At 39.3% G+C, this 22,790-nt stretch overlaps 1 protein-coding gene across 4 annotated transcripts in view; it reads left to right on the top strand.

Moving 5' to 3' along the window:
* LOC122688102 (A disintegrin and metallopeptidase domain 3-like) overlaps nucleotides 1-22,790 on the top strand; it is a 125,392-nt gene that overhangs the window by 87,187 nt on the left and 15,415 nt on the right. For all 4 annotated transcript variants that reach the window (XM_043893923.1, XM_043893921.1, XM_043893920.1 and 1 more), the window contains 4 exons: nucleotides 2,320-2,515; nucleotides 3,004-3,094; nucleotides 3,379-3,559; nucleotides 19,648-19,734. In XM_043893923.1, the coding sequence (XP_043749858.1) occupies nucleotides 2,320-2,515; nucleotides 3,004-3,094; nucleotides 3,379-3,559; nucleotides 19,648-19,734 (555 nt within the window). The remainder of the gene's footprint in view (nucleotides 1-2,319; nucleotides 2,516-3,003; nucleotides 3,095-3,378; nucleotides 3,560-19,647; nucleotides 19,735-22,790) is intronic.

Here is a 22,790-nt window from a genome sequence, read left to right as displayed (position 1 = left end):
CTCTGCATGTTCTTTTCCACTCAGTGGGCTAGTTCTTAAAGCCAATGTTCATTTGTTTCAAAGCACATTAATGTAGAGGCCAGCCTAGGGTTTCCACTTCTTAGCAATAAACTGTGTTGTTCTTTCCTTCCCCAGAACTCTCATCTTTCTCTTTGTCTCCAAATCAGTGAGACTGAGCAGTTGAAATTTCTAAACAGTCCATTTCCATCTGGGCTCCCCAGGTGGTGCTAGTGGTCAAGAGCCTGCCTGCCAGGAGAATCCCATGGACAGAGGAGCCTGGCCCCTGCAATCCACAGGGTTACAAAGGGCTGGAGATGACTGAAGTGACTTAGTACACACCCACTATTGCCCTCTACCTACATCTCAAAGGATAATTCTTTGCAACAGAGAATATTCCTGGATTTGGTCCAGTGAAAATTCATAGTATAAGTTGCTAGGGAGAGATTCAGGGTAACAGCAGTGAATTCTATAAAGAAGTTCCAACTAAAACCTGTAACTCCAGCTATCATCTTTTGTTTTTAGCATTCAGGACTGCATTTATTGATCTGTCGAAGGTAGCCCTGGACAGCCTTTTCATTTTTCACACTTGAGGGAACCTGTGACTCAATTCTAGTTCTGGGAATGTACCCACTGCCACCATCTGCCCAGGACCTTTCCTCCTCACTCTTGAAGCATGCGTCAATGTCCTATGTTAGTTCCCATTAACTTTCTCACATATTATAGCATAAAATCTAGCTTTTGCTGTCTTTTCAAGGGTCGCAGGTGCCTCTCTTATTAGTGACCATAAGCTTAAAAGGCTTTTTATTGTTTTACCTGTCTACTTTCCATTCTAGCTTCCACTGACATGGTCTGAAATCTAATGATTTGATCCAGTGTTTTTTTCTTATAATTTTTCAGTTTAGATGAACACAAGTCCTAGTGCAAAGATATGGAAGACCAATACTTTAACCTGCTGTTATCTGACACATAATGGGGACTAGCGTGTTTTAGTCAGTACCCAGACTCTCCTCTCTGAAGTTTTAAGGAGTTGTGTCTGGTACTGCTCACCAGCACTTGTCCTGGGTCAGCTGTGTCTTGATGATGAGCAGACAAGCAAAGAATAAGAAACAAGCACTCAGGAAGCTGACATACGACATGAGGTCAGCGTCATGCTCAAGGGAATCTTTGCTTAAAATAGGAACAACAAGATTCTTGTGCTCTACATCATTTGGATATCCTTGCTTTTCCTTGGCGGTTCTCAGACAAGCTTTTCCTGTATGCAGTACTGAAAGCTCAGTGCAATTCCTGGCTTTTCTCGTCCACATTGTACGGTATTTCAGAAGAGCAGAGGGATCCCCTCTTTCCACAACTATGCCCACCCCTGGAAGTGGCAGAAGCCCTGACCCACCATTACATTCTAAGTTAAATTTCCCACCACTGTGTCTAGGGAAAGTGTTCCAATTGTCATCCTGAGTCAGAAGCAGTTTCACAGTAGAAGTGGAATTAGTCCAGAAAAGAAAATTACTTGAAGGCCAAAAGGACAGGGGTGTCCACTAAGAAACATTTTAGAAACCTGGAAAGACCAGCATCTGAGTTAGTTAAAATATTTCAGGAGTGCAATGGATTAGTCCCCAACAATCGAAGGTTGAAAAACAGATATGGGTAGTGTCATCTCAGATATTTTCTGTTTATCTTGAAGTGAATATTCAGGATAACCACAGCACTGTAACTGTGAGTACTTTGGCTAGAGCCATTTTTAAATTGAAGTGCACATCACACAGTGAAAATGTAGCCGTTTTCAAGTGCATTTAGTGCCTTGAGTGGCACTTAGGGCATTCGCAGCGTTGTGCAGCCACCGCCTTGACCTGGTTCCACAGCCGCTTCCTCACCCAAACAGGAGACCCCGACCCGTGACGCACCTGCTCTCCTCTCTCCCTTCCCCTCAGTTCCTGGCAACCAGCACTGCATTCGGTCTCTATGGATTTCCCTACTCTGGACATTTCATAGAACTAGAACCACACAGTGGGAACCCTTGCGTCTGGTTTCTTCACTAAATACAGTGTTTCCGAGTTGCAGTCACCTTGTAGCATGCATCAGTACTCCATGCCTTTACGCGGCTGAACACGTTCCATTGTCCACACCATAGTTTGTTTACACATTAGTAGGCATTTGGGTTCTTTCCAAACTCTTTCACCAGAACTTTTAAGCAAATTTATGGCTTAAGCACTTACAGATGTAACGGTAATGATAATGATAGCTACAAATTCAATGCTGTTATTTAATATTTCTACATTTGTTTTACTATTTCAAAGCAAATATGTGTTTTTCCTTTTCTCACAGGTACTTGATAGAGGAATACTGTGTAGGAAAAGCATTGATCCATGTGATTTTCCAGAATTTTGCAATGGGGTGTCTGAATTTTGTGTACCTGATATAAGAGCTGCCGACTTACAAACATGCAATAATAAATCTTCCTATTGCTTTGGAGGAGTATGCCAAGATAGAACGAAGCAGTGCGAGGATTTGTTTGGAAAATGTAATAATTTATCTTTTCTTCTGAGCTTTATTTTTAAACTATATTTTTCTAAAGTCAGTAAAACACCAAAATAAAAAGGACTGTTAGTTAAATCCAAATTTGAACATAAAATTGAAATCAATGTAACTTTGAACTATGTCAAGAGGTAAAACAGACCCAATAAGAACAGGAGAAAATGAATAGGATTTTAGTCAAATTTGATGTGGTTGGGAGAAAGTGAGTAGAATTTAGAATTGAAGATAAGAGAGAGTGCAGAAGACTAGGATTTCTTAATTATTTCTGCTCTGTCATACCAGCTCTCCTATTCTTAAGTGGGTAGTTTTCAGTAAGTGGTTCTTTTTCTTGTATAGCCAAATAGATAATACTGAAATTTGTAATAGATGACATTTACTAGGCATTGTTGTTTAGATATTTCAATATTAATTTAACACAGTTTTAGTTTTTAGTTTTTTAAAGATGAGTAATTGGGAATTTGCTTATGTTTTTAGTTGCTAAAGAATCTAGCTATCAGTGTACACAGGAAGTGAATTTTCTTAATGATTTATTTGGAAACTGTCGAGGACGTCCTTGTTATTTTCAGTATGTATTTAGAAATTTATACATTTTTCAAATGCCTGTGTGAGTGTCTGTGTGTGTATACTGCCAAGAGTCACTTAACCCAAATGAAAGATTAACCTGGTTTATACAGATGAATTTATATGTTGCTCTTTATTAGTTGGTGTATGTTCTGAATAGCTTTGGTGTTATGATCTCAGTAACATTTTGAATTATCCTCATATTTTGTGCTGTTTTTTTTTTATCTAATCTCTTGTGTCTCTAAGAGACCTACGGGTATTAACAGCTTTTTTTTTAATATATTGTAGCCAGCTCCTTTGTGGAAAGTTAGTTTGCCACTGGACACATTCACTTATAGTAGCAAGGGATGACATTGATATTCAGTATACCTACCTTGGAGGCCATATATGTATGTCAGCAAGTTTCAGAGTTCATGTACAGTCAGACCCTACTATTACAAATAATGGAACCATGTGTGATGAGGAGAAGGTAAATAAAAATTTTACTTGATTCTATATATAGTGTATGGATGTCTGAGTGTGTGTGTGTTGAGAGAGAGGGAGAGAGAGAAAGAGCTTAAGATTTTTTAATTTGCAATTAATGGTATAAATTTGGTTACTATATCATCATAAAATTAAAAGGTCACTTTCTATTGGCTAAAGGAACATTTGCTTCACTGACCATCTTTTTATTGTGAATTTTGGTAGAGTTAGTTGAATTTGTTTTGTCACATTTGAGCATCTAAACTTGTCCAGTAGGCAAGGATCTGGTCTGCGACAGTTTGTGTAATCAAAGAACAAAAAGTATCAAATAATACTTGAAAAAAAATGGGTCAGAACAAACCGAATAATGAGAAAAACAAGGAAAACCAAAAAAAAAAAAAAAAAAAGCCAACATTTAGCATTGCAGTATTTGACTAGAATTAAATTGCAATGAAACAAAAACATTTTCTCACTAGCCTACTCCCCTAGTTCTTTCTTCAAAAACATAACATACTTGTTTAACACTGGACCCTTCTACAAGGTACACTAATAAAACAGAGTTTGAGTTTTATGTATTTGTCTTTTTCTTAAATACTTTGATAAACATAAAGAATTTTTAAAAACAGTGCCATTAAAAGCTAGTACATGAAAGTAAAAAGGGAAACAATTATTTCACATTTTAATTAAAAAATTACAATAAGATACAATATTTTTTAAAAATGAAGAATAGAGGAAATTGGAAGTGAATAGTAACCTTCTCTCAGAATGGCAAAAGGTAGTCTCACATAAATATAATGGCTTCCCTGATAGCTCAGCTTGTAAAGAATCTACCTACAATGCAGGAGACCCCAGTTCGATTCCTGGGTTGGGAAGATCCCCTAGAAAAGGGATAAGCTACCCATTCCAGTATTCTTGCCTGAAGAATTCCATGGACAGAGGAGTCTGGCAGGCTACAGTCCATGAAGTTGCAAAGAGTTGGACAAGACTGAACAGCTTTCACTTTCAGTCACAAAGGAACATACTGATGTTGACTGCATTACGAAGTAATATGTTATCCCTCTAAGCATCATTTAAAACAAAATGCAATAATCTTTACCATAAATATGGCAGAGTAATATGTAAAATTATCAACTAATTTAATTATTCATTAATTAGAAAAAAGTAATAAAATTGTATAATAGTATAATGTGGTTTAACAAACACAAGAAAATTAATTTGGCCTTTTCCATTGGTTTCTGGCCCAGAGCTCCTAAACCTTAGAATTTCCTGAGTGATAGGAATATTTGGTGTTATTCATAATGAGATTCATCTAAAGAAACCTGAGTTTATGCTAATGAGATAATAGGGTGGTGCCTCTTGATGCTTCAGAGTATGCTGGTTACCAGAAAGACCAATTGATTAATGGGTTAGAGCTTTAAGCTCCACTGACAGCATCAATAAACAGAGTGATATGGCTGGAGATTGGACTCTGCAAAACTTTTTCAATGATTAGACTCAAGATAGTTTGTAAGTTGGTGAACACAGTGTGCTGTAATGAGGATGTGCCTGGAGAGGACATGGAGACGATGACTTTCCTCTTGCCCGACAACATAGCTTGACCTCTGCATCTCTTCCATTTGGCTATACCTGAATTATATTCCTTCCCATAAATTAGTAAACATAAGTGAAGTCTTTCTCTGAGTTCTGTGAGCCAAATTAGGAAATTATCAAACCTGAGAGGGAGCCATGGGAACCTCCAATTCATAACCAGTTGGTCAGAAGGATAAAGACTTGAACCTGGTGTCTGAAATGAGAAGAGTCTTGTGGGACTGAGCCCTTTAACTAGTAGAATTTGATTCAACTGCAGATAGAGTGTGTCAGAATGAGTGGAACTGAATTCTTGGACACTTGGTTGGTGTCAGAGTCATAGGTATCAGGTATCTTAGTGGGTATACCCTCACTATGTGTGTGTGTGTGTGTGTGTGTGTGTGTATGTGTGTGTGTGTGTGTGTATAGATATGCACATCTGTGTGTACCCCAATATATATGTACGTGTGCACACCCACACTTACTCCAGTATAAATGTACATGTACACACACATCCATACCCCCAGTATATATGTATCTGTGTGCACACACACATACCCCAGTATATATATATACATGTGTACACACACATACCCCAGTATACATGTACATGTGCACACACACACACATACTGTAGTGTTTATCAGTACAAGAAAATCATGAAATTGAACATATGACTAAGAAACATGAAAATGTTCTAACTTAACCTGTGATTAAATAAATTAAAAGTAACTGAATATTCAGCTATTGTTTGTGTTATGATTTTGACATCAAAAATAACATTTGATAGAGAGGAGATGAAGATGTCATCATAGGAAGATGTTAAACTCACCTCTCCCTAGAACACATCAAAAGTACATCTACATGTGAAGCAATTCTCCCTGAAAACAAACTGGATGCTTGTCGGGTACGCAGGGATGACAAACAATCAGTATGGCACCTGTGCCTCTAGGAGGGAGCATAGAGGAAGGGTGAGGGGTGTGTATGTGTGTGTGTGGTTCACAGATCCTCCCTGGGGAGGGAGTGGTTTAAACTGATTACTGGATACCCCAGGCCTGGGATCTGACACAAGGATTTGATCCCTTATCAAGTTTGAAAATCGGTGGGGCTTACAAGTGTAAGTGCAAGTTGCTCAGTTGTGTCTGACTCTGCGACCCCAAGGACTATACAGTCCATGGAATTCTCCAGTCCAGAATACTGGAGTGGTAGTCTTTCCCTTCTCCAGGGGATCTTCCCAACCCAGGGATCAAACCCAGGTCTCCCGCATTGCAGGCCGATTCTTTACAAGCTGAGCCACACGGGAAGCCCAAGAATATGGGAGTGGGTAGCCTATCCCTTCTCTACCAATCTTCCCGACCCAGAAATTGAACCGCAATCTCCTGCATTGCAGGTGGATTCTTTATCAAATGAGCTAGCCGCAGGAGGGCTGTAAAAAACCAAGACTCTGCTTGGAAAGAACCTATATGCATTGGCTTTACTCCTGGGAACAAGGCAGAGGAAGCAGATTGAACCGACCTAGAGCTCCGGCTCTTTTCCTGGGACTACACAAGGTGCACCCCAGGCCATGTTGAATATCTGCCCTGGCCTCTCTAGCTGCAGCACTGCTTCACAGTAGGGCGAAATCTGTCATTGCTGAGGAGAGTGTGCACTTGGGAAGGATGGAGCTGAATGGGGCGAGGGCAGCTATTTCTGCTGCTTATAGAGGGAGTGGATCAGGAAGTGTCTAGAATTCAGACTGACATTCCAGAGTCATACCAGGACACATGCCCCAAGCACATCAGGCACCCACTCCAGCACCCTCTTGCCTCAGGGATCATACCCTCTGGGGCAGAGGTGCCATCCCCAGGATGGAGCAGGGAGATGCATACTTGAAAGGAACTGAATCAACTTGGACCCCACCTTGTACCATAAGGTTGTCCTTACCCATTCACCATCAGCAGCTTGGGACCTGATGCCATCTCCCCAGTAGGGTGGTGATAGCCACGGATCATAGGAGAAGTCTCAGCTCACACCTGGCACTGGCCCTATCCCTTTGTCCTCAATCCTGCGTCTCACCAAAGTGACAGCAGGCAACACACCCTGGGACAGGATGTGACCCATGATCATGTCAGATCTAGCTCTCCCACAAAAACCCCTGGCTACACACAGACTGTATGGGGATGCTGGGACACAAAGACATACCCTCAAGACTAGGATAGGTAACTCTTTCACTTAATTTCATAGACACAAAGTCAAAATGACAAAAGAATTATTTCAAATGAAAGAAAAAAAACTGAGAAAACAAAAAAAGATAATTTACCAGATAAAAAGTTTAAAGCATAATCAACAAGAATGTTATCTGAACTTGGGAAAAGAAGAAATGAACACAGTGAGAATTTTAGTGAAAAACTAGAAATATAAAAAATAACTAGTCAGAGGTGAAGAATACAATAACTAAAAGAGACTCACAGATATAGAGAACAAGTCAGTGATTACCAGTGGGAAGAGGTAAGCAGGGAGAGATTGAGACATAAAACTACTACATAAAAAATAAATCAACTATAAGAATATATTGCATAGCACAGAGGACACAGCCAATATTGTATGCTAACTTTGTTGTTTTAATTTTTAATTTATATTGGAGGACAGTTGATTAACAATGTTGTATTAGTTTCATATGTACAGCAAAGTGATTCAGTTTTATATGAGTATATATATATCTATATATAAATCCACTTTTTTCAGATTCTTTTCCCATTTAGGTTATTACACAGTATTGAACAGAGTTCCCTGTGCTATGTAGTTAGTCCTTGTTGGTTATTTGTTTTCAATATAACAGTGTGTACACGTCAATCCCAAACCCCCAATCTATCCTTCCCCCTCAACCCTTCACCCCTAGTGGCCATAGGTTCATTCTCTATCAGTCAGTTTCTATTTTGTAAATAACTTCATGTCAATCATGTTTTTTAAGATTACACGTATAAGTGATATCCTATGATATATGTCTTTCTCTGTCTGACTGACTTCACTTAGTTTGATAATCTCCAGGTCTGTTTATGTTGCTACAAATGACATTAATTCATTCTCTTTAGTGGCTAATATCCCATTGTATATATGTACCACTCAATCTTTTTCCATTCATCTGCTGAGGGACATTTAATCTGCTTCTGTGTCTTAGGTATTTTGAATAGTGCTGCAATGAACATTGTGGTGCATGTATGCTTTTGAATCAAGTTTTTTCTCTTATATACCCAGGAGTGGGACTGCTAGATCATATGGTATTTCCATTTTTAAGGAACTGTTCTCCGTAGTGGCTGCACCAATTTACATCCCCACAAACCTCGTAGGAGAGTTCCCTTCTCTGCATACCCTCTCTAGCATTTACTGTTTGTAGATTTTTTTGATGATGGCCATCCTGACCATATGACATGATACCACATTGCAGTTTTGATTCACATTTCTCTGATAATTTGATGGGCTTCCCTGGTGTCTCAGGTGGTAAAAAATCTGCCAGCAGTGCAGGAGACCTGGGTTTGATCTCTGGGTTGGGAAGATCTCCTGAAGAAGGGAATGGCTGCCCACATTAGCATTCTTTGCCTGGAGAATTCCATGGACAAAGGAGCCTTGTTGTTGTTGTTCAGTCATTAAGTCCTGTTCAACTCTTTGTGACCCCAAGGACTGCAGCATACCAGGCTTCCCTATCCTTCACGATCTCCCGGAGTCTGCCCAAACTCATGTCCTTTGAGTCAGTGATACCATCCAACCATCTCATCCTGTTGTCCCTTTCTCTTCCTGCCTTCAATCCTTCTCAGCATCTGGGTCTTTTCCAATGAGTTGGCTCTGCCCATCAGGTGGCCAAAGTATTGGAGATTCAGCTTTAGCACCAGTCCTTCCAATGAATGTTCAGGGTTGATTTCACTTAGGATTGACTGGTTTGATCTCCCTGCAGTCCAAGGGACTCTTAAGAAGCACCAATTCTTCAGTGCTCAGTCTTCCTTATGGTCCAATGCCCATCCATACATGACTACTGGGAAAACCATAGCTTTGACTATACAGAGCTTTGTCAGTAAAGTGATGTCTCTGCTTTTTAATATGCTGTCTATGTTCGTCATAGCTTTTCTTCCAAGGAGCAAAAGTCTTTTAATTTCATGGCTGCAGTCTCCACCATGATTTGGAAGCCCAAGAAGATAAAATCTGTCACTGCTTCCACTGCTTCCCATCTATTTGCCATAAAGTGATGCGATTGGATACCACGATCTTAGTTCTCTGACAGTGCAAGGGGTTGCAAAGAGTCAGACACAGCTAAGTGACTAACACTTTCACTTTTCAGTAATTAACTATGTTGAACATCTCTTCATAGGTCTCTTACCCATCTGTATGTCTTCTTTAGAGCAATGTCTCTCTTTAGGTCTTTTGCCCATTTTCTGACTGGGTTGTGTGTTTTTATGATGTTGAGCCACATGAGATGTTTGAAAATTTTAAAGGCTAATCTTTGTCAGTTGCATCATTTCCAAATATCTTCTCCCATCCTTAGAGGCATTTTTTTGTTTTTGTATATGATTCCCTTTGCTGTGCAACAGCTTTTGAATTTAATTAGGTACGACTCATTTTTGTCTTTATTTCCATTACTCTGAGAGATGGGTCAAAAAAGATATTGCTGCAATTTATGTTAGAGAATGTTTGGTCTTTTGTTCCTCTGAGAGTTTTATAGTATTCAGTCTTGCATTTAAGTCTTTAATTTATTTTGAGCTTATTTTTGTGTGTGGTATAGAGTTTTCTAATTTCATTTTTTTTTTTTACATATAGCTGTCCAGTTTCCCAGCACCACTTATTGAAGAGACTGTCTTCCCTCTGTTGTATAGTCTTGCCTGCTTTGTCATACATTAGGTGACCATAGGTGTATGGGTTTATCATCAGCTTTGTGTCCTAGTCCACTGATCTATATGTTTTTGTGCCTGTACCTTCCTGTTTTGGTGACTGTAGCTTTGTAGTATAGCCTTAAGTCAGGGAGCCTGATTCTTCAGGTTCATTTTTCTTTAGATTTCTTTGGTTATTCGGGGTCTTTTTTGTCTCTATACAAATTTTATGATTTTTGTTCAAGCTCTGTGAAAAATGCCATTGGTAATTTGATATGAATTTCATTAAATCTGTAAATTCCCTTGGACACTGTAGTCCTTTCGACAGTATTGATTCTGCCTATTCAAGAATGTGGTGTGTTTCTCTGTCTGTTTGTGTTGTCTTCCAAATAAGCTACAAGAATATTTTACACAGCTCAGAGAACATAGTCAATATTTTATATTAATTTTAAATGGAGTATAATGTATAAAAATATTGAATCAATATGTAGTATATATGAAACTAATATAATATTGTAAACCAGGTATACTTCAAGTAAAAAAAATTGATGGTGAGAAGCATAACTTACAAACTTCCTAAAATAAGTATAAATTAACAGATACTTCATGGAAAATGATTTTGAAATGTTTAGCAGCCAAATTTATCATCACACTTTTTATCTATTTCTGATGTAATTAAGTTTAATTTTCAACTATTAGGAAATAGATGTTGATACAGAGCAATTATGATGTGAGTTATAATAGAGAAAATAAACAAGACACACTAGATGCCAAGTGTCGGTTTATCAGATAATTTACAGCAAAGTGAAGTGACAGTGAATGCCACTCAGTCATGTCCGACTCTTTGCAACCCCGTGGACTCTAGCCTGCCAGCCTTCTCTGTCCATGGGGGTTCTCCAGGCCAAAATACTGGAGTGGGAAGCCATTACCTTCTCCAAGGGATCTTTCCAAGCCAGGAATTGAACCGAGGTCTCCCACATTGCTAGTGGATTCTTTACCGTCTGAGCCACCACGAAAGTCCATACCCAATACAGATAATTTTTAATGACATGGAGATATGCAATATTAGGGTGATAGAGAAATCAGGGTAAAACCTGCAAGACATCATTTCTACCTTTTAAAAAATTGTAGTTGAATATAGTTGAATTACAAGGTTGTGTTAGTGTCTTTTGTACAACAAAGTGATTCAGTTATATGTATTCTTTTCCATTGTGTGCATTACAAGATATTGAATATAGTTTCCTGTGCTGTACTGTAGGACCTTCTCATTTGTCTATTTTGTATATAGTGTTTTTTATCTGCTAACCCCAAACTCCTAGTTTATCCATCTCCCATCCCCTTCAGCTCTACTTTTTTGACTACACATGAAAATTATGTGGGTTGTGAATCACTATTAAAGCATAAATGGTGTCTTTGACTAGGAAGGCAATATTGTTAAAATGTTACTGTTCTCAAAATCAATTAATGAATATGATGCAGAAGAATCCAGAAGAATCATGATTCCACCAGGTTTCTTTGCTGAGGTGGGGGGGCAGGGAATGAGTTGCTGGTGGAAATTAAAAAACTTATTTAGTGTTATATTAAAATGCAAAGAGCTAAATGTACAAAATAGCCAATGCAATTTGAAATAAAATGTAAATTGGGAATTCATTTTACTAAATAGCAAGACTTAAGATAAAGTTAAAATGAAAGCCAATAGGTACAAGGATAAATTAGCCTATAGACTAAGGTATAAAATATTATTTCAAAGGAATTATAGGTCAAAATGCTTTAATAAAAATTCAAAGAAAACTTAGGGATAGTATCTATGAGTATCTAGGTATCTCAGAGTTATTAAATGGTACAAAGTCAGTTACAGATAAGGGAAAATATTGGTAAATATATTATATCACGGTTAAAACTACTGGAGAGAGATTTGAAGTTCCAGGACAGTCTTGACCTACTTTCCCCTGTTCTTCTCATTAACTGTAGCTAAGAGTCCTGGATATTAAATGTAAAATAAACATAAGAAGATTCCAAAAGCTGAAAGGTTCTTTCAGCAGATGAGCTAGGCACCTCAGAACCTGAGGAGCAACATAACAATGTGATCTCTTTGCTTTTAGCCTTATATATCCCAAACTGAGTGCCAGAGAGGCCAGAAACTCAGAAATGCCCAATGAAACAGACAGAAATAAGTCATTAAAGGAAAGGCTGACTTTAGCCAAGTGAACAGCTTAGCGAGATGGCACACTCTTAAACAATGGATTCTCTACTGCAGCAAAGGACATAGATAAAAGCGTAGCTACACTTCTACTCTCGCCAGGGTGGTAGAACAGAGGGTTTGTGGAGAGCGTGTTCTCCCCAGCCACTTGCAGTAATAAGGAGCCCCTCTCATTCCAGATATTAGTGGAATCCGTACATCCAATGCTGAGTGAGTGATAGTCACTCAGTCTTGTCCGACTCTTTGTGACCCCTTGGACTGTAGTCCATCAGACTCCTTTGTCCTTGGCATTGTCCAGGCAAGAATACTGGAATGTGTTGCCATTCCCTTCTCCAACTTTCAGCATTACCTGGCAAAAATGAGGCAGTGTTCCTTTCCCCTACTTCAGAGTTGTAATAGGGAAGAACTGCTGAACCAGAAGGTTTAGCCAGGTTTAACCACAAGGTTTAACCAGAGTCTCATAACACAGTAATCAAAATATCTAGGTTTCAATCAAAAGTCACACTCTTCCTTCCATGAACCAGGAAAATCTCAACTTGAAAGGGAAAAAAACAAAATCAATAAGCATTAACAACAAAATTATATTGATGTTAGAAACAGTCAGGGGACCCCAACCCTCAGGCCACACAGCAATAAGTAAGTGCCAAGAAAGCAAGCAAAGATTTGCCTGCCACTCCCCATCATTCCCCATCACTCACATTACCTGTCCCTGGTGACAAAAATATTGGGGACCCCTGCTTTAAGCAATATGAACCAGGCTGTAACAGTTTTTATCTGATCATCAAAGAAACATGCAGTCTTATATTATCCTGATGGAAGATTATGAGTTTTATGTTGATTAATTACAGACACTTTTTGTTGAGTGCTGCTTTCAGCTGGTCTAACTAGGAGCAGTACTTCTCGGAATCTGGCTTTCCAGAAGGAGCTCATAATAGAGGATTCCCTTCTAATCCCACTTTATATACAACATCACCTTCTTTGGATAAAGACTGGCCTTTACTATGGCTGGTGGTTGTTCGTTTGGCTTGCCCCACAATCCATACAAGTGCACTCATTTCACATATGAGCAAGGTAATGCTTAAAACCCTTCAAGCTAGGCTTCAGCAGTATGTGAACTGAAAAATTCCAGGTGAACAAGCCAGGTTTAGAAAAGGCAGAGGAACCAGAGATCAAACTGCCAACATCTGTTAGATCAGAGAGAAAGCAAAGGAGTTCTAGGAAAACATCTACTTCTGCTTTGTTAACTATATGCACTAAAGACTTTGAGTGTGTGGATCACCACAAACTGTGGAAAATTCTTCAAGAGATTGGAGTACCAGTCCACCTTACCTGTCTCCTGAGAAACCAATATGGTGGTCAAGAAGCAACAGGTAGAATTAGACATGGAACAACAGACTGGTTCAAAATTGGGAAAGGAATATGGCAAGGCTGCATATTGTCAGCCTGCTTGTTTAACTTATATGCAGAAGTACATCGTGCAAAATGCCAGGATGGATGAATCATAAGCTGGATTCAAGGTTGCCAGGAGAAATATCAACCACCTCAGATATGCAGATGCTACCACTCAAATGGCAGAATGTGAGGAGGAACTAAAGAGCCTCTTGATGAAGATGAAAGAGGATAGTGAAAAGGCTGACTTAAAACTCAGCATTCAGAAAACAAAGGTCATAGCATCTGGTCCCATCACTTCATGCCAAATAACTGGGGAAATAATGGAAACAGTGACAAGCTTAGTTTCTTGGGCTCCAAATAACTGTGGACAGTCACTGCAGCCATGAAATTAAAAGACACTTGCTTCTTGAAGAAAACTCGTGATTAACCTACAGAGGGTATTAAAAGCAGAAACATCACTTTGCCAACAAAGGTCCATCTAGTTAAGGCTGTGATTTTCCTGGTAGTCATGTAGGGATGTGAGAATTGGGCCATAAAGAAGGCTGAGGACCAAAGAGTTGATGCTTTCAAACTGTGATGCCGGACAAGACTCTTGAGAGTCCTTTGGACTGCAAGGAGTTTAAGCCAGTCAATCCTAAGGGAAGTCAACCCTGAATATTCATTGGAAGGACTGATGCTGAAGCTGAAGTTCCAATACTTTGGCCACCTGGTGGGCAGAGCCAACTCATTGGAAAAGACCCAGATGCTGGGAAAGATTGAAGGCAGAAGGGGAAGGGGGAAACAGAAGATGAGATAGTTGAATGGCATCACCAACTCAACGGACATGGACAAACCCCTAGGAATAGTGAAAGACAGGGAAGCCTGGTGTGCTGCAGTCCATGGGGTCATAAAATGGTGGACACAACTTAGCGACTGAAAAATCAATCTCTCCTGTACCACATTATTACACAGTACCCACTGTCATCCCCTGTCACAATTTGTTTTTTATAAAATGAAATCTTTTTGCTATGTCTAAGTAGAAAAAGCAGAACTATAGTCAAGAAGGTTCTTTTTTTCTCACTTGAGTGGAACACAAACATCAAAACAAGTAACATGAGTAAGCTGGTGCAAATGATTTTGCATGCTTAATTTGGATATTTTGAGTATGTCAGCTGCCTCCCGCATGGTATAACATTGCTTGTTCTCAGTTAATGTCTTGATTTGATTGCTGTCAACTTCAACTGGCCTACCTGGCCATGGAGCATTGCCCATCAAGAAATCTCCAGCACGAAATTTTGCAAATCACACTTGGATTTATCAGTATACAGCACTTTCTCCATACACTGCACAAATGTTTGAACAAAACGTTCCTAGAGCCATCTTATGGAAAAAGTCAAATGAATATAGTTGTCAACCCAGTAGTTTTGTTCTAAGATACTGCTGGTTTGCCACTCATTTTTTTCCCCCTTACTGGCTTCATCAGAGCACTTTCAGTTAATTAGCAAGCTTATGTTTGTTTTTTGTTTACGAATCGGTTCTGTTGCTCAATTCAGTCGCTCAGTCGTGTCTGACTCCTTGCGACTCCATGAGCCGCAGCATGCCAGGCCTCCCTGTCCATCACCAACTCCCGGAGTCCATCTAAACCCATGTCCATTGAGTCAGTGATGCCATCCAACCATCTCATCCTTGGTCGTCCCCTTCTCCTCCTGCCCTCAAACAGCTGCTCAGTCGTGTCCAACTCTTTGTGACCCCATGGACTGCAGCAAGCCAGGCTGCCCTGTCCATCACCAACTCCTGGTGCTTGCTCAAACTCATGTCCATTGAAGCAGTGGTGCCATCCAACCATCTCATCCTCTGTCATCCCCTTCTCCTCCTGCCTTCAGTCTTTCCCATATCAGGGTCTTTTCAAATGAGTCAGTTCTTCACATCAGGCGGCCAAACTATTTCAGTTTCAGCTTCAGCATCAGTCCTTCCAATGAATATTCAGGACTGATTTCTTTTAGGATGGACTGGGTTGATATCCTTACTGTCCAAGGGACTCTCAAGAGTCTCACCAACACCACAGTTCAAAAGCATCAATTCTCGGCACACAGCTTTCTTTATAGTCCATCTCTCACATCCTGGAATGTTAGGTCCATGAATCAAGGCAAATTGGAAGTGGTCAAACAGGAGATGACAAGAGTGAACATCAACATTCTAGGAATCAGCAAACCAAGATGGACTGCAGTGGGTGAATTTAACTCAGATGACCATTATATCTACTACCATGGGTAGGAACCCCTTAGAAGAAATGAAGTAGCCATCATAGTCAACAAAAGATGCTGAAATGCAGTACTTGGATGCAATCTCAAAAACTGCAGAATGATCTCTGTTCATTTCCAAGGCAAACCATTCAATACCACGGTAATCCAAGTATCCGCCCTGACCAGTAGCACTGAAGAAGCTGAAGCTGAACAGTTCTATGAAGACCTACAAGACCTTCCAGAACTAACACCCAAAAAAGATGTCCTTTTCATTTTAGGGGACTGGAATGCAAAAGTAGGAATCAAGAAACACCTGGAGTAACAGGCAAATTTGGCCTTGGTGTACAGAATGAAGCAGGGTAAAGGCTAATAGAGTTCTGCCAAGAAAACGCACTGGTCATAGCAAACACCCTCTTCAACCAGCACAAGAGAAGACGCAACACACGGACATCACCAGATGGTAGATACCGAAATCATATTGATTACATACTTTGCAGCCAAAGATGGAGAAGCTCTATACAGTCAGCAAAAACAAGACCAGGAGCTGACTGTGGCTCAGATCTTGAACTTCTTATTGCCAAATTCAGACTGAAATTGAAGAAAGTGGAGAAAACTACTAGACCATTCAGGTATGATCTAAATCAAATCCCTTATGACTATACAGTGGTAGTGAGAGTTAAGGGACTAGATCTGACAGAGTGCCTGATGAACTATGGACGGAGCTTTGTGACATTGTACAGGAGATAGGAATCAAGACCATCCCCAAGAACAAGAAATGCAAAAAAGCAAAATGTTTGTCTGAGGAGGCCTTACAAATCGCTGTGAACAGAAGGGAAGTGAATAGGAAAGGAGAAAAGGAAAGATATACCCATTTGAGTGCAGAGTTCCAAAGAATATCAAGGAGAGATAAGAAAGCCTTTCTTAGCGATCAATGCAAAGAAATAGAGGAAAACAATAGAATGGGAGAGACTAGAAATCTCTTCAAGAAAATTAGAGATACCAAGGGAATATTTTATGCAAAGATGGGCTCAATAAAGGACAGAAATTGTAGGGAGTTAACAGAAGCCAAAGATATTAAGAAGAGGTGGCAAGAATACCCAGAAGAACTGAACAAAAAAGATCTTCATGACCCAGATAATCACGATGGTGTCATCACTCACCTAGAGCCAGAAATCCTGGAATATGAAGTCAAGTGGGCCTTAGGAAGCATCACTATGAACAAAGCTAGTGAAGGTGATGGAATTCCAGATGAGCTATTTAAAATCCCGGAAGATGATGCTATGAAAGTGCTACATTCAATATGCCAGCAAATTTGGAAAACTCAGCAGTGGCCACAGGACTGGAAAAGGTCAGTTTTCATTCCAATCCTTAAAAAGGCAATCCCAAAGAATGCTCAAACTACTGCACAGTTGCACTCATCTCACAGGCTAGTAAAGTAATGAGCAACATTCTCCAAGCCAGGCGTCAGCAATAAGTGAACCGTGAACTTCCAGATGTTCAAACTGGTTCTAAAAAGGCAGAGGAACCAGAGACCAAATTGCCAGCATCCCCTGGATCATTTTGAAAGCAAGTGAGTTCCAGAAAAACGTCAACTTTTGCTTTATTTACTATGCCAAAGCCTTTGACTGTGTGGATCACAATAAACTGTGGAAAATCCTGAAAGAGATGGGAATACCAGACCACCTGACCTACAACTTGAGAAATCTGTATGCAGGTCAGGAAGCAACAGTTAGAACTAGACATGGAACAACAGACTCGTTCCAAATAGGAAAAGGAGTACATAAAAGCTGTATATTGTCACCCTGCTTATTTAACTTATTTGCAGAATACATCATGAGAAATGTTGGGCAGGAGGAAGCTCAAGCTGGATTTAAGATTACTGGGAGAAATATCAACAACCTCAGATATGCAGATGACACCACCCTGATGACAGAAAGTGAAGAAGAACTAAAGGGCCTCTTGATGAAAGTGAATGAGGAGAGTGAAACAGTTGGCCTAAAGCTCAACATTCAGAAAACTAAGATCAGGGCATCCGGTCCCATCACTTCATGGCAAATAGGTGGGGAAACAGTGGAAACCATGGCTGACTTGATTTTGGGGGGCTCCAAAATCACTGCAGATGGTGATTGCAGCCAGGAAATTAAAAGACGCTTTCTCCTTGGAAAGGAAAGTTATGGCCAACGTAGACAGCATATTAAAAAGCAGAGACATTATTTTGCCAACAAAGATGCATCTAGTCAAAGCTATGATTTTTTCAGTAGTCATGTATGGATGTGAGAGTTGGAGTATAAAGCAAGCTGAGCACCAAAGAATTGATGCTTTTGAACTGTGGTGCTGGAGAAGACTTGTGAGGGTCCCTTGGACTGCAAGAGGTCCAACCAGTCCATCCTAAAGGAGATCAGTCCTGGGTGTTCATTGGAAGGACTGATGTTGAAGCTGAAACTCCAATACTTTGGCCACCTGATGCGAAGAGCTGACTCATTGGAAAAGACGGTGATGCTGGGAACGATTGAGTGCAGGAGAAGGTGACGACAGAGGATGAGATGGTTGGATGGCATCACAGACTCAGTAGACATGGGTTTGTCTGGACTCTGGGAGTTGGTGATGGACACGGAGGCCTAGAGTGCTGCAGTTCATGGGGTCGGAAAGAGTTGCACATGACTGAGTGACTGAACTGAACACTTCCTACATGACTACTGTAAAATCCGTAGTTTTGATTAGACAGACCTTTGTCCATATATTTACTTACCAATAGTGATAGAAAATGACGAATGTTTTAGACTTCATCACATGTTAGATATTCTGACAGATAACCGAGAAAAGTGTGCAGATAATCTTAGATGTCCCCCAGAGTATTCAAATTAAATTAAAATTTTGATAGAGGAATATTAACTTGCAGTCTACATCAAAATCAGGTTAAATAAATAACTAAAACACAAATTTGCATTTAGTGAGCATTTACTATGTCCCAAACTATTTTTGTTCCTTTATGTGTAATAAGTTATTTCATCCTCATAACCTATAACTTGGGTATAATCTCTATTTCAAAGTCAAGGTTAGATAAACTGAGGTATGAGGATAACATTGCTTTTGTAAAAGATAAGGAATACTTTATTGAAGTTAGAAGAATGTAAAAAGGACTGGTTGAAGCACTGGTATTGAGCATTGATCAGTGGGCTCTATGATTAAAGAAGTTTTTGCACTGAATATTGGTTCTGTCAGTCAGTGGTGGCATGACCTAAAAAAGTGTACATTTAGTTCTCATCAAATATAAAGTGTGGATAAAAATATCTCCCTCTCAGGGTCAATGTGAGCATATATATAAAAATGCATAGAAAGTGCAAAGGCCCGTTACAAATGCTCATTACAATTTGGCTTGTTTTGTTCTTATACCAGCTATAATTTTTAGCTTCATAATTTCTATGCCTTGTAGAAAAGGCATAGAAAAGTTCTATGTTTTCAGGTATTTCAAGAATGTTGTCTACTTTTATTTAGAGACAAATTCGAGAAAATCTCTATGGCACTTGAAAAGCACTGAATGGACATTTCTTGTATTGTATTTTATTTTTAAAATCCCTTTCCACATTAAAATAAAAACCTCCTATAACATACCAAATTACAATACTTTAATAATTTTCATTGGCTATTAGTAAGCTCACAAATCTGCTCCTTCAAGAGAAGCAATATCTTATTGTAAAAACTTGATATTTGATAAAGTAATAATGTACCATTTTGACCTAAAGCTTTTCATTAGAATGAGTAGATGTTATGAAATTCAAATTCATCCTAAGTATGTATCATATTGTGTATCTAATTTCTTATACTAAGTACAGTTAATGAATTCCTGACTTTAAAGTTGTTGGTTGTTTTATCATTTTAGTTTTGTTACAGTGGTGGTTGTCTTGAGCTCTCTCAATACAGTCAGTATCAAAGCTGCGACCCAAATATCAAATGCAGAGGACATGGGGTATGTAATTGTTACTCTATTTTATGTATAGTTTTAAAATACATATCATAACATTTTCCAGGATAATAATAAGTTTCAGAATTATGGATGTGGAAATTTCTTTAAAAATTTCAGTTAAACGTAGAAACCAAATTTCACTATTTATACCTGTGTGAACGTTCTATGTATTCTTTCAGATCATTACACACTTCATGAGCTAAAAACTTTTAAACTTTGTACAAAAAAGGCAATATTAAACATAAGGTATTATAATGTTATGTAGAGACTGCATAATTTTGGAAATAGATATATTTAGTGTTACATGTATATCAATTCAGTTCAGATCAGTCACTCAGTCATGTCCAACTCTTTGTGACCCCAAGGACTGCAGCACGCCAGGCCTCCCTGTCCATCACCAACTCCCACAGTTTAATCAAACTCATATCCATTGAGTCAGTGATGCCATGCAACCATCTCACCCTCTGTCATCACCTTCATCTCCCATGTTCAATCTTTCCTAGCATCTGGGTCTTTTCCAGTTAATCAGTTCTTCACAACAGGTGACCAAAATATCAGAGTTTCAGCTCCAGCATCAGTTCTTCCAGTGAACATTCAGTACTAATTTCCTTTAGGACGAAATTGTTGGATCTCCTTGCAGTCCAAGGGACTCACAAGAGTCTTCTCCAACACCACAGTTCAAAAGGATCAATTCTTCGGCACTCAGCTTTCTTTGTAGTCCAACTCTCATATCCATACATGACCACTGAAAAAACCATAGCTTTGACTAGATGGACCGTTGTTGGCAAAGTAATGTCTCTGCTTTTTAATATGTTGTCTGGGTTGGTCATAACTTTTCTTGCAAGGAGCCAGCGTCTTTTAATTTCATGGCTGCAGTCACCATCTGCAGTGATTTTGGAGTCCCCCAAAAATAGTCTGTCACTGTTTCCACTGATGCCCCATATATTTGTCATGAAGTGATGGGACCAGAGGCCATGATCTTAGTTTACTGAATGTTGAGTTTTAAGCAAACTTTTTCACTCTCCTTTTTCACTTTCATCAAGAGTCTCTTTAGTTCTTTTTGCTTTCTGCCATAAGAGTGGTGTCATCTGCATATCTGAGGTTATTGATATTTCTCTTGGCAATATTGACTCCAGCTTGTGCTTCATCCAGTTCAGCATTTCTCATGAGGTACTCTGCATATAAGTTAAGTAAGCAGGGTGACAATATACAGCCTTGACATACTCCTTTCCTGACTTGGAACCTGTGTGTTGTTCCATGTCCATTTCTGTTGCTGTATTGACCTGCATACAGATTTCTCAGGGGGCAGGTCAGCTGTTCTGGTATTCCCATCTCTTTCAGAATTTTCCACAGTTTATTGTGATCCACACAGTCAAAGGCGTTGGCATAGTCAATAAAGCAAAAGTAAATGTTTTTCTGGAACTCTCTTGCTTTTTCAGTTATTCAACAGATGTTGGTAATTTGATCTCTGATTCCTCTTCCTTTCTAAATCAAGCTTGAACTTTTGGAAGTTCACAGTTCATTTACTGTTGAAGCCTGACTTGGGGCATTTTGAGCATTACTTTGTTAGCATGTGAGATGAGTGCAATTATGTGGTAGTTTGAGCATTCTTTGGCATTGCCTTTCTTTGGGGTTGGAATGAAAACTGACCTTTTCCAGTCCTGTGGCCACTGCTGAGTTTTCCAAATTTGCTGGCATATTGAGTGCAGCACTTTCACAGCATCTTCTTTTGGGATTTGAAATAACTCAACTGGAATTCCATCACCTCCACTAGCTTTGTTCGTAGTGATGCTTCCTGAGGCCCACTTGACTTCACATTCCAGGATGTCTGGTTCTAGGTGAGTGGTCACACCATCATGATTATCTGGGTCATGAAGATCTTTTTTGCAAGGTTCTTCTGTGTATTCTTACCACCTCTTCTTAATGTCTTCTGCTTCTGTTAGGTCCATACCATTTCTTTCCTTTATTGTGCCCATCTTTGCATGATTATTTCCTTTTGTTTCTCTAATTGTCTTGAAGAGATCTCTAGTCTTTCCCATTCTATTGTTTTCCTCTGTTTCTTTGCATTGATCGCTGAGAAAGGCTTTCTTATCTCTCCTTGATATTCTTTGGAACTCTGCATTCAAATGGATATATCTTTCCCTTTCTCCTTTGCCTTTAGCTTCTCTTCTTTTCTCAGCTATTTGTAAGGCCTCCTCAGACAGCCATTTTGCCCTTTTGCATTTCTTTTTCTTGGGGATGATTTTGAACACTGCCTCCTTTACAATATCATGAACCTTTATCCATAGTTCTTCAGGCACTCTGCATATCAAATCTAATCCCTTCAATCTATTTGTCTCTTCCCCTGTATAGTCATAAGGGATTTGATTTAGGTCATACCTGAATGGTCTAATGATTTTCTACAGTTTCTTCAATTTCAGTCTGAACTTGACAATAAGGAGCTCATGATCTCAGCCACAGTCAACTCCCGGTCTTGTTTTTGCTGACTGTATAGAGCTTCTCCATCTTTGACTGCAATGAATCTAATCAATCTGGTTTTGGTATTGACTCCATATGTAGAGTCTTCTCTTGTGGTGTTGGAAGAGGGAGTTTGCTATGACCAGTGCCTGCTCTTTGCAAAACTCTGTTAGCCTTTGTCCTGCTTCATTCCAAGGCCGGATTTTCTCATTACTCCAGTTATTTCTTGACTTCTTACTTTTGCTTTCCAGTCCCTATGATGAAAATGACATCTTTTTTCGGTATTAGTTCTAGAAGGTCCTGTAGGTCTTCATAGAACTGTTCAACTTCAGCTTCTTCAGCATTACTGGTTGGGGCATATACTTGGATTACTCTGATACTGAATGGTTTGCATTGGAAATGAACAGAGATCATTCTGCTATTTTGAGACTGCATCCAAGTACTGCATTTCGGACTCTTTTGTTGGCTATGATAGCTACTCCATTTCTTCTAAAGGATTCTTGCCCACAGTAGTAGATATAATGGTCATCTGAGTTAAATGCACACATTCCAGTCCATTTTCATTCACTGATTCCTAAAATATCGACGTTCACTCTTGCCAT

This window comes from Cervus elaphus, chromosome 32, assembly GCF_910594005.1.
Source record: "Cervus elaphus chromosome 32, mCerEla1.1, whole genome shotgun sequence".
NCBI classification, from domain to species: domain Eukaryota; kingdom Metazoa; phylum Chordata; class Mammalia; order Artiodactyla; family Cervidae; genus Cervus; species Cervus elaphus.
This window is presented reverse-complemented; position numbering and strand designations above follow the sequence as displayed.